The sequence below is a fragment of the Bubalus kerabau genome, chromosome 9, assembly GCF_029407905.1.
Source record: "Bubalus kerabau isolate K-KA32 ecotype Philippines breed swamp buffalo chromosome 9, PCC_UOA_SB_1v2, whole genome shotgun sequence".
NCBI lineage: Eukaryota > Metazoa > Chordata > Mammalia > Artiodactyla > Bovidae > Bubalus > Bubalus kerabau.
The window spans coordinates 50,603,702-50,617,081 of record NC_073632.1 but is presented as its reverse complement, the minus strand read 5'-3'; the positions used below and the strand labels follow the sequence as shown (position 1 = coordinate 50,617,081).

General features: G+C 39.0%; 1 protein-coding gene across 5 annotated transcripts in view; it reads right to left on the bottom strand.

The window, feature by feature from the left end:
• Nucleotides 1–13,380, bottom strand: part of PDSS2 (decaprenyl diphosphate synthase subunit 2) — a 280,931-nt gene that overhangs the window by 160,161 nt on the left and 107,390 nt on the right. For all 5 annotated transcript variants that reach the window (XM_055535288.1, XM_055535291.1, XM_055535290.1 and 2 more), the window contains one exon: nt 12,737–12,871. In XM_055535288.1, the coding sequence (XP_055391263.1) occupies nt 12,737–12,871 (135 nt within the window). The remainder of the gene's footprint in view (nt 1–12,736; nt 12,872–13,380) is intronic.

The following is a 13,380-nucleotide window of genomic DNA, read 5'->3' as shown; positions in this document are numbered from 1 at the left end:
ATTGACTATGCCTTTATTTGACAGTGTGGATCACAATAAAATCTGGAAAATTCTTAAAGAAATGGGAATACCAGACCACCTGACTTAGCTCCTGAGAAATCTGTATGCAGGTCAAGAAGCAACAGTTAGAACTGGACATGGAACAACAGACTGGTTCCAAATCAGGAAGGGAGTACGTCAAGGTTGTATATTATCACCCTGCTTATTTAACTTATATGCAGGCTACACCATGCAAAATGCCAGGCTGTATGAAGTACAAGGTAGAATCAAGATTGCCGGGTGAAATATCAATAATCTCAGATACACAGATGACACCACCCTTATGGCAGAAAGTGAAGAAGAACTAAAGAGCCTCTTGATGAAAGTGGAAAAGGAGAGTGAAAAAGTTGACTTAAAACTCAACATTCAGAAAATTAAGATCATGGCATCTGGTCCCATCACTTCCTGGCAAATAGATGGGGGAACAATTGAAACAGTGACAGACTTTACTTTTTTGGGCTCCAAAATCACTGCAGATGGTGACGCAGCCACAAAATTAAAAGATGCTTGCTCCTTGGAAGAAAAGTTATGGCCAACCTAGACAGCATATTAAAAAGCAGAGACATTACTTTGCCAACAAAGATCCATCAAGTCAAAGCTATGGTTTTTCCAGCAGTCATGTATGGATGTGAGAGTTGGACTATAAAGAATGCTGAGCACTAAAGAATGGATGCTTTTGAACTGTGGTATTGGAGAAGACTCTTGAGAGTCCTTTGGACTACAAGGAGATCAAACCAGTCCATCCTACAGGAAATCAGTCCTGAATATTCACTGGAAGGACTGATGCTGAAGCTGAAACTCCAACAGTCCGGCCACCTGACGCAAAGAACTGACTCATTTGAAAAGACCCTGATGTTGGGAAAGATTGAAGGCGGGAGAAGGGGACAAGAGAGGATGAGATGGTTGGATGGCATCACCGACTCGATGGACCTGAGTTTGAGTAAGCTCCGGGAGTTGGTGATGGACAGGGAAGCCTGGTGTGCTCCAGTCCATGGGGTTGCAAAGAGTCGGACATGACTGAAGTGAACTGAACTTTGCATTGTTCACTTAAAAAGGCTTTGTTATCTCTTCTTGCTATTCTCTGGAACTCTGCATTCAATTGGATATATCTTTTATTTTCTGCTTTGCTTTTCGGTTCTCTATTTTTCTCAGCTATCTGAGAGAAAAAAAAAAACCATTTTGCTTTTTTGCATTTCTTTTTCTTGGGGATGTTTTGATCATTGCCTCCTGTAAAATGTTACGAACCTCTGTCCAGAGTTCTTTAGGCACTCTGTCTAATTTTGTTTGGCATTTTTAAATGCCAAATACTAATATGCAGTGTGAAGGTAAGAACTGATAGTCACAGCCTATTGTGAGTATAATCAGAAGTCATCAGAAGCTAATTAGGACTACATTAAAATGATAAACTATGCACCATAATATTTGCAGCTGAAATCAAGTCCCTAAATTTAAAGATTTATTTTAAAAGAAAAAAAATCATCTTGTTTCTTCACAGCATTTCGTGTTCTCCACTTACCTTCATAAATTAAGATTTCAAATAGGCCTCCAAATATTTTACTACCAGTTCTTCTAACAGTACTGACCAATTTTCACTTGGAGGAGAAAGTAATGTTGAGATTAATAATTTGATTATAAGCTATTTTCTAGATTTAACAACTTATATTTATAAGGCCTTTTATCTGATTAGTTCTTTAAGCCCAACAATTATCTTTGATGTTTAACCTTAATCATTAATTTAACTTTAATCAATTGAATAATATACTGAGTTGAAAAAGAATTAGCCCAGTTACCAAAAAGTTGGTAGTGTCCATTTTAACATGGATGGCAAACCTAAGAAAGTTAATTAAAAGATGTCATTTTGCATCACTCCTGCTTTCTTTATTTAAAAAACATCTAGAGTCCATGCATTTTCATAGGATATTTTATCCTGTCAAAGAGGGGAAAAGATAAAAGTTTAAATCAGTTCAAAGTCCTTCATTTTAATAGTAGGATAGAATTTCTAAGCTAACTACCTGCAATCAACTAAAATTTTCACTGCTTTTTAACAAGTACATAAGTAAAACCTGTATAAATGAAAAATAATTCAGACCACTGAACAGGACATAGAATAAACAAAGTCTCTCATTCCATTTCCCCTATAGCTGCCACTCCCCAGAGGTGATCACTATTAACAGTTCTTTTTGTCTCCTTCCTTCTGAGATATTTTTCATGCAAATAAAAATCCACTCGCTCACTCAAGCCCCATTGGGACCAAACTATTATAGAGTACGTTTCGGAGTCCTGCTTTTCTTACATGTTCTTTGAGCTCTTCCCAGATCAGCACATACAGATTTCCTTAATTCTTTTAAATGATCATTTGATATTCCTTTGCATCAATAACATAACATGTCCCCTCCTGATGGACACTTTGGTTGTTTCCTTTTTTGTTGCTGTTCCTGCAAAGTATACTACAAAGAACATTCTTCTACATATATGTTTGGGCACTTATGTTAATACATTAGTACACAATTTAGCTAAATGAATGCATAGCTGAATTAAAATAAAATTTACAGCTATTACCAAATTGGTCTCTAAGCAAGCATACCAATTAACATCCCTACGAACAAAGCATTCAGGTGCCTTTTTCCTCACATAGAAATGTTGGCTATCAAACTTTTTAACCTTTGCCAACCTGACGGAGGGAAACTATGATTTTAACTTGTCCTTTATGATGAGGTCCAGCCTTTCTTCTGTTTACTAACCATCTATGAGTTTTCTTCCCTGAACATCCTGTTCATGTTTTTCGTCCATGATTGCATACTACTATTTTCTTCCTGATTTACAGGATCCTCAACTCATTTGTTTATTAAAACTTAGCCCTCTGTCATGTATGTTGCAAATATTTTTGTAACTTTGGCACATAGCTTTTGACTTTATGGGACATTTCTTTCCATTGAAGAATTCTTTTTTAATGAAGTCAAATCTTTTTGATTATGGGTCCAGAGTGTTCAAACACTTTAGGAAGGTCTTCCTTGCTTCAAGATTAAATAGTAATAATCACAAAGATAACAACAGTTACCAGGATTATTCCACTCTAAGCAACAGTCAACTGACTGGCATCTAAGTACTAGGAACATGCTGAATACTGGGCTCCTATGAAGAAAACAGATCATTTAAACTATGTTTAATGGCACACACAGCACAATTGCCTTTTATCAGCACTACAAATAAATACATAAAAAGATCAATCCACAATTTTATTCCCATTTATCAGCTCACCTGCCACTCAGAAGCCAAATAAGTAATATGATAAAAGTATTTCTTTTACAAACAGAGTTGGAATGACTGACAAATGTATCATGATTGGAATGATTGAAAAATGTATTGACCCACATGTATCCTGGCTAACAGACGATCTAAAGGACAAAAATAACAACAATTACTTTGTTGTTGTTGTTTAGTTGCTAAGTCATGTCTGACTCTTTGCAGCCCCATGGATTGTGGCTCATCAGGCTCCTTTGTCCATGGGATTTCCCAAGCAAGAATACTGGAGTGAGTAGCCATTCCTCCTTCAGGGGATCTTCCCCACCCAGGGATCAAACCTGCATCTTGTTCATGGCAGGCAGATTCTTAGTTACTGCTGAGCCATCTCAACACCTCAACAATTAGCAGTTTGTTGGGAAGCCCAACAATCACTTTACTCCTGATTCATTCAATACTTTTTCATTCTTGTAGGTTCTACTTATCACTGAATTTATCTCTAGCAAATAGATTAGAGACAGAGAAAGGTGGGCAAGAAGAAGGTGGCACCATGTTTATAACATATTGGGACACTGCAGGTCTTTAATTAAATTCAGTGGCTATGCCTCAAAATGACAGGTATGCATTACAGTTCCAGACAGACAGGCTGCTCTGCTATGATTCTAATGGCTGCAGGAACACTCTCACCGCAATGGTCCCTTAGCAGCAGCTCTTTCTCCTCCCTCTGCTGCCCAGAGGGAATTAAGTTCAGAAGAGTCTACAACCTATTAGTAAAATTCAAGCTGTATAGATACCAGAATGGAAGTTGCAGATAACAGAGATGAGTAATCAAAATATAATTTTTAAAAAAGGAAAGGAATAGGTGGAAATATTGAGGAAACAAAATGAACTTTTGATGGGACTTTTAAGATTGCCCAGTAGATACTGGGCAATACTTTAAAAAACTTTCGGCTTTTTTGTGTGTGTTTTTGTTGATACTTCATTAACACTTTTCATTCTTTAAATAAAACTATATATTGCTTTACATGATAACTAAGGAAAAAATTAAGACTATTCCATGAAGAGTACTTTAGTGTCTGATTACAGCTCACGTCCTAAATTACAAGTTGTAAAGTACATAATAAGATATAGTGATTGTAAGTTCAGTTCAGTTCAGTCACTCAGTAGTGTCCGACTTTTTGCGACCCCCATGGACTGCAGCACACCAGGCTTCCCTGTCCATCACCACTTTCCAGAGCCTACTCAAACTCATGTTCATCACATCAGTGATGCCATCCAACCATCTCATCCTCTGTCATCCCCCTCTCTTCCCACCTTCAATCTTTCCCAGCATCAGGGTCTTTTCCAATGAGTCGGTTCTTGATATCAGGTGGCCAAAGTTAGGTAGAGTCCATGTTAAACTACTCTAAAAAGCACATTCTGTAAAATGTGTGATTCAAATGTTTGTTTTGGTGTAGAACAGTTATGTATATTGAAGATTCAGTCATCCAGACAAAGATTTAAATGAATACTATGTCCAACACACTGGTGAGATGAAAATATGCACAAAGCCAAGGGCCTGCCCTGAAGGAGTGAGAAATCTGATAAAGGACACAAAGCAGCATGACAGGGCTCTGAAATAACAATAAGAAATCACATTTGTTGAGTTCAGTCTACATACACTGTTCTAAGTGTTTTATTCAAGTTACCTTCTTTGATCCACTCAACAAACCTATGAGGCACAGAGAGGTAACCTAACTTGTCTGGGGTCATACAGCAAATAAGTCACAGAATAAAGAATTAAACTGAGGCCACCAGCAGGATTTATTTCTTCCCCTACTTGATCACTAAATGCAGGATCTCAGAAAGTTACTTCACCTTTTTGACTCTGGTTTCTTATTGGTGATTCTGTTATTTCTGCCTCACAGAGTTTCCATTAGCACTCAAAATTAGGTACCCTAACATAACATATGGAGAAGGCAATGGTGACCCACTCCAGTACTCTTGCCTGGAAAATCCCATGGATGGAGGAGCCTGGTGGGCTGCAGTCCATGGGGTCGCGAAGAGTCGGACACGACTGAGCGACTTGACTTTCACTTTTCACTTTCATGCATTGGAGAAGGAAATGGCAACCCACTCCAGTGTTCTTGCCTGGAGAGTCCCAGGGACAGGGGAGCCTGGTGGGCTGCCGTCTATGGGGTCACGCAGAGTCGGACACGACTGAAGTGACTAAACAGCAGCAGCAGCAGCAACATAACATAAGGTGGACCAAACTGTTTTGCAGTATGTACTGCTGACAGGGGTTTAAGGGTTTTATAGTCAAATAACCAGGAAATAATATCTCTTCTTAAAGATTCTTGATGGATGGCATATATACCTAACAATTCTTTAGATTTATGAAATGAAGAAATCTTTTAAACTCTGTTTAACCTGGCAAAACCAAATTTATTTGACCACAGGACCTTTTGTCTCACTGACTACTTAATAAAACCTTCATCCTAAATGAAGAACAAATTGGGAAATGCTGGTAGAAAATGGCATGAGATCAAAGGACCTAATGGGTCTAAACCCAACTCAGCCAACTGCTAACCTGCTGCTTTGGGTAAAGACTCCGTAATCTCTCCAAGTCTCAGTTTTTGCTCTCAGCAACCACTTAGACTATTTCAATAACTCCTTGGCTGGTCCTCTTTACCTCTTGAACCTCAACTCTCTGGGTTATCTTCTCAACTGATTACATTCTAGAGCACAGATATATTAATATGATCCCCTCACTTAAAGACCTTTATAATGTCTATAAACAAAAATAAACATGTACAGAATGCTTACTATGCTATGCATTACTCTATTCACTCATTTAATTCTTAAAACCATTCTCTGAAAGGTGAGAGCTGAAATCTGAGGCACAGCTAGTAAGTGAGGTAGCCTGCTTCCAGATTCCAAGGCTAGTCTATGCCTCTTGGATGGCTCCCCACTGTTTCTCCAGGATAGAGCTCTGATCCCTTAGAACCTTCACAATCCAACTTCAACCTTTCTCTTCTAGACCATCTCCTCATCAGTGGTCTGCAATATGTTAGTTTGCTGGGGCTATGAGGGACAACCCTGTTCAATGCCCCTCCCCTTGACTTGAAAATGACCACCTTCATGTTCATAGGGTGTTCTGCCTGTACATGCACATTTGTGCCCAAATTTCCCCCCTTTTTAAATAAGGTCATTGAATTATGGCTCATTCTAATGACCTCATTTTAACTGGATTATCTCAATAAAGACCCCATCTCCAAACAAGGGCACATTGTGAAGAATGAGGGGTTAGGCTTCAATGTACGAATTTGGGGGCAGGGACAGAATTCAACCCATAACACTTACATACATAATGCCCCAGTCTCTATTATGTAAATTCATGCATTCACATAACAAGTTATGTACCAAGTGCCCATTATTGTGTCAGCACGGTGCAGGACCTGCTATGTACTTCCAGACCACATGTTTGGTGAGTGTGTTCCTCACTTTCTTTACCTTGAACACAGCCACCTTTTACCAAACCCCTTGCCTACCTACTTCCTCTGATAACCTCCTAGTTAACTTCAGAATCCATTTATAAGTACCCTCTTTGTAAAAGTTCATGTGATCTCTTTTACTGAAATTTTCTCCTTTCCTCCTCCCAACCATTCAATTCCTCCACAGAATTCTACTTATACTTTACTTACAGCATCTATAGCATTGTATTATAGTTGTCTGTAAACTCGTATGTGCCCTAGTTTGACGCTAATAAGGTCACTGAGGGTAAATATACTCACTATTCGATTCTGTCTTCCTGCACCTGCCTGGAACATCACATCAGCTCAGTTCAGTCGCTCAGTCGTGTCCGACTCTTTGCGACCCCATGAATCACAGCACGCCAGGCCTCTCTGTCCATCACCAACTCCCAGAGTTCACTCAGACTCACGTCCATCGAGTCAGTGATGCCATCCAGCCATCTCATCCTCTGTCGTCCCCTTCTCCTCTTGCCCCCAATCCCTCCCAGCATCAGGGTCTTTTCCAATGAGTCAACTCTTCGCATGAGGTGGCCAAAGTACTGGAGTTTCAGCTGTAGCATCAGTCCTTCCAAAGAAATCCCAGGGCTGATCTCCTTCAGAATGGACTGGTTAGATCTCCTTCAGTCCAAGGGACTCTCAAGAATCTTCTCCAACACCACAGTTCAAAAGCATCAATTCTTTGGCGCTCAGCTTTCTTCACAGTCTAACTCTCACATCCATACATAACCACAGGAAAAACCATAGTCTTGACTAGACGGACCTTTGTTGGCAAAGTAATGTCTCTGCTTTTCAATGTGCTATCTAGGTTGGTCATAACTTTTCTTCCAAGGAGTAAGCGTCTTTTAATTTCATGGCTGCAGTCACCATCTGCAGTGATTTTGGAGCCCAAAAAAATAAAGTCTGACAGAGTGACTGCTTAATAAGAATCCATTTAATGAGTGATCAAAGCAGGTGTTCAATTTAACAAGACCCAGAAAAAAAATTGAAGGAGAACTATCTAGAGACAGGGAGACCTGATAGACAGCTACTGCTAAAATCTAAACATGAAGTAATAGAGGCCTGGAATAGGAGAGAGGAAAGTGGACTGAAAGAAAAAACGACCTGGAGAAACTTGTGAGTCAGTGGTTTACTGGGCACGAAAGCTGAAAGACAGAGTAATCAAGAACCACCAAATTCACAGGGATAACCGGGTGACAGAAAGCAGAAAAATATTAATTACTATGGCACTATTGGTGGCTCCGCTGATAGACTCTGCCTGCAATGCGGGAGAGCTGGGATTGATCCTTGGGTCAGAAAGATCCCCTGGAGAAGGATCTAGCAACCCACTTCAGTATTCTTGCCTTGAGAATCCCGTTGACAGACGACCATGGCAGGCTACAGTCCATGGGGTGGCAAAGGGTCTAACATAACTGAGCGGCTGACACACATGACCCTATTATTAACAGATAAACCCTAAAGTTTAAGTGGTTGAACAAATAGGTTTTCCTCTCGTACATCAAGACTATATGGATATTCCTGATGGACAGGTGGCTCTCCTTCGATGGGTGTAGGCACCTTTCATCTTGAATAGGTATCTACCAAGATCATCTACTTAAGGTGTACTGCAAATGTGTGATTTTTATGGTCAGGAAACAGTAAATTTCACTTATATTCTATTGGCTAGATCTCATTTATATAGCCCAGCCAACTGCAAAGGAAGGCTGAGAAATGTAGTCTAGCTGAATACTCAGGAAGAAAAGAAAATGTTTGGCAAACTTGTTTCAGTCTCTTCTAACATAGATAACAAGAGGTGGTAGGAAATTTCAGGGAATGAAGGTAGAGTGAAAATTTGTAGTCTGTTTACAATCACTAGTTGGATGAGAAATATTTGAGTTGGTTCTTCCTAAAGCAACTGAGAAAACTGAATCATTATTCACAAAATTCATGTGCATTTCTTTACATGTAATAATCATGTCACATTAGGGAAGTCTATATTTTGTAATACTAGGTATTATAGTTATCTATCTTCTATACACAAAAATATTCTATCACTAATAGAATAAGCTGTAAACTTATTTTCTCAGTTGTAGTTAGGGATGCTTGCAAATTTAAAAATACACTTTTTGCCTGATTACCTTTGTAACCAATTTTTAAAGTCAGGGTTGGTGGAATCAACCTAAAGCCCATGGTCTTGCTAGCAAAAGGTCATGGTAGGTGTTTATAGTGCATTTTTATAAATGTGACTCACTTACCTATTTTTCAAAATGTTATTACATTTTAGCCAAAATTTTGCCTCTTCTGGCCATTATGTGATAAGTTCATGAGACACATCCACAAGATATATCCAGCAGTTATAGCCTTAGGCCAAAAAAAAAGAGATCACCTAACTCCTTTTGTTCCCTTAGGTAATTTACTCAGGTCCCATTAACTGACATCAAAGTCAAGTTTATGAGAGAAAATCACCAACAATGTAAATCCCAGTAGTTTGGCAGTGAATTAAAAAGCTCCCAAATCAGCACTTTCCTCAAATGTTAAATAATTCACTGTGACATTATAGATACAAGCCTCCAGCAAAAGTTACACTTGAACAATTAAGGAAGTAGGAGCCAAACAAATGACTTTAGGGATACAGAAACAAATGAATGGTTTCTCGTAGTACTATGCCAAATTACATTTTCACATTAACAAGTGTGTAGAACACCCAAGCATCACCAGTGACTTACTAGATAAAGTCTGATTACAGAAAAACAGCCTGGAACCATATATCATTTCCTAAAGGTAACTGTGGATTCTATACACTTGGGTGTGAAACCCATTTATACCATTTGGGGAATTTTTACATTTGTAATGTACTACCTACTCTTTTGCAAAGTTCTTTTATAATATTCACATTACCACAACCATCAACCAAATACATTAAGTTCCTATGAAGAATCGGAAGGCAATGCAGCTGTTTCTTAGAGGCTAGAGAAGAGACTGGAAACACAGCGTCACAACATAGTGCACTGTACATACAGGTAACAGCATCTGCAGAGTGGAAAGAAATACACTTCAGATTTAAATTCTAACTCTATCATTTTATACTGAGAGAATTTTAGACAAGTTTTAATATCAGTGTTTGTTTCTTTTTCTATAAAATGGGAATGATTCATTTATGCAGTAAATATTTAATTAACACTTACTAAGTCTCAAAGACTTCCAAGTGTTATTTTAAGATTAGTGATAGTAAACCAGCTGATATTCATTAGAGAAATGTTGTTGTTGTTCAGTCGCCCAGTCGAGTCCAACTCGTCATGACCCCGTGGACTGCACATGCCAGGCCTCCCTGTCCCTCACTATCTCCCAGAGTTTGCCCAAGTTCATGTCCATTGCATCGATGATGCCATCCAGCCATGTCATCCTCTGTCGCCCTCTTCTCCTTCTGTCTTCAATCTTTCCCAGTATCAGGGTCTTTCCCAATGAGTAGGCTGCACGCATCAGGTGGCCAAAGTATTGGAGCTTCAGCTTCGAATGAGGCATCAGTCCTTCCAATGAATATTCAGGGTTGATTTCCTTTAGGATTGACTGGTTTGATCTACTTGCTGTCCAAAAGTGAAAGTTGCTCAGTCATGTCTGACTCTTTGCGACCCCACGGACTATACAGTCCATGGAATTCTCCAGGCCAGAATACTGGAAGTGGGTAGCCTTTCCCTTCTCTAGGGGATCTTCCCAACCAAGAGATCGAACCCAGGTCTCCTGCATTGCAGGCAGATTCTTTACCAGCTGAGGCACAAGGGAAGCTCAAGGATACTGGATTGGGTAGCCTATACCTTCTCCAGTGGATCTTCCCATTCCAGGAATCGAACTGGGGTCTCCTGCATTACAGGTGGATTGCTGTCCAAGGGACTCTCAAAAGTCTCCAACACCACAGTTCAAAAGCATCAATTCTTTGGCGCTTTGCCTTCTTTACATATTCAGCTCACAACTGTACGTGACTACTGAAAAGACGACAGCCTTGACTATACGACCTTTGTCGGCAAAGTATTGCCTTTGCTTTTCTTTTTTGTTGTTGTTGTTTTTTTTTTTTTAATTTTATTTTATTTTTAAACTTTACAAAATTGTATTAGTTTTGCCAAATATCAAAATGAATCCGCCACAGGTATACATGTGTTCCCCATCCTGAACCCACCTCCCTCCTCCCTCCCCATACCATCCCTCTGGGTCGTCCCAGTGCGCTAGCCCCAAGCATCCAGTATCGTGCATTGAACCTGGACTGGCAACTCGTTTCATACATGATATTTTACATGTTTCAATGCCATTCTCCCAAATCTTCCCACCCTCTCCCTCTCCCACAGAGTCCATAAGACTGTTCTTGCCTTTGCTTTTCATCGCACTGTCTAGGTTTGTCATAGCTTTCCTGCCAAGAAGCAATCAAGGATGCAGTCACCATCCGCAGTGATTCTGGAGACCAAGAAAATAAAGTCTGTCACTGCTTCCAGTTTTTCCTCTTCTATTTGCCAGGAAGTGATGGGACCCGATGTCATGATCTTCTTTTTTTAATGCAGAGTTTTAAGCCAGCTTTTTCACTCTGCTCTTTCACTTTCATCAAGAGGCTCTTTAGTTCCTCTTCGCTTTCTGCCATAAGGGTAGTGTCATCTGCACATCTCAGGTTATTGATATTTTTCCCTGCAATTGTGATTCCAGTTTGGGATTCACCCAGGCCAGCATTTCTCATCATGTACTCTGCATAGAAGTTAAATACTCAGGGTGATGATACACAGCCTTGATGTCCTCCTTTCCCAATTTTGAACCAGTCCATTGTTCCATGTCCAGTTCTAACTGTTGCTTCTTGACCTGCATACAGGCTTCACAGGGGGCAGGGAAGGTGGTCTGGTATTCCCATCTCTTTAAAAATTTTCCAGCTTGTTGTGATCTACACAGTCAAAGGCTTTAGTGTAGACAATGAAGCAGAAGTACATGTTTTTCTGGAATTCCTTCCTTTCTCTATGGTCCATGGATGTTGGCATTTTGATCTCTGGTTCCTCTGCCTTTTCTAAATCCAGTTTGTAAACCTGGAAGTTCTCGGTTCATGTACTGTTGAAGCCTCGCTTGAAGGATTTTAAGCACTACCTTGCTAGCATGTGAAATGAGCACAATTGTGTGATAGTGATGAGGACTGATTTTTAAAGTAAATCAATAAGATGTATTAACCAGAAGTCTAAGCTTCGAGAAATAGTTCTTTTTGTGAGGAAAATTCCCTTGTCACCATGTTTTTGGGTGCTTTAGTTTCATGTGCCAAAGTCCACCTGCAGACTGTTACTTCTATACAGGTTTTCAACACAGTGCCAAGTACACGTCTAAGATTAAGTAAAGTTATTGCTGATATATTATTACTAAAAAACATTTTTAAAATCACATTTAAAAAATCACAACTGAAATTTTAAAATTTGTTTTATACGCAGCAAAATAATATGTACTCATCAATTTATTTTTTAATCTAAACGTGAGATGTAAAAGTTTCTTATTCCAGTTAAATAAAAACCTCTTCACCATAAAAATAAACAAAATAAAGTTAATGACATAGCATTGAAGTAGACATCTCCTAAAATGGTAGTTGCATCATTATATATACAGCTAAGTTATCCTATTGAGGTTTAAAAACCATGAATCCCGGACTAAATGATACAGAGTTCTCTACAGAAATAAAATGATATCATGATGGGGCAGAAGAGTTGTATTCAATAAAAAAATTTAAATCCTCAAGGTAGAAAGTATTAGACAAAAACACAAGGGAAAATTTACCAGAGTTCCATACAAAGTAGCTAAGACTATTAGATTTATTAAGAACAATAAAAATCCATCTTTTAACCTTACAAAATATTTTAATCTATCTCTGAATCAGAGAATGACGAAGAACTAAACAGTGATTTCTACTGACCACTGTATGAAAATATAATTTAGAGAGCAATTTCAAAATTTCTTCTTACCATGAATAGATCCCACTGACCATGTCATAGTTTTGACACGAAGCATTCACGCTGTTGGGCCCAGCTGCCTTAGAAATAAGTAACACCACCAAGCCCCTCAACTGGAGGTTATTCTGTCTGTCGTGTACAAGACCCCTGCCAACAAGGAAAGAAAGAAAATCACAAAATAAGTTGGATCAAGTAAGAGAACTGCTGCAAATACGCCCACGCTTCCAAAATCAGACAATGGGACCCGCTGAAAAGAAATAGGATTGTGGAAGAAAGAGTTAACAGGAGGAAGCAGTGACTGCAGGAAACATCTAGAGAAACCCTCAGCTAGTTTTGAAAGTGATAGTCTCAAAACTGTAAGGCCTACTGATTTGGCTTCCTCCTCTTTCTGGGTTTTCCCATGCAATCTTAACCAAGTGGTCTGATAACAAGAGGAACCCATAGTGTTAAACTGTTTTGTGGTAGTTGACTGCAGGTGAAATATAAATTGTATGGCTTTGATGAAGTTGTATTATGTGGTGATGGTGCTGGTAAGGGGAAGGGTACAAAATGATTTCTGTCTTCACAGGTTAAAAATTTGAGAAGTAAAATGGAAATGAATGCCATGGGCAAATGTTTTATCATTTCTTATTTTTTATGCAAAAGAATAATCATTC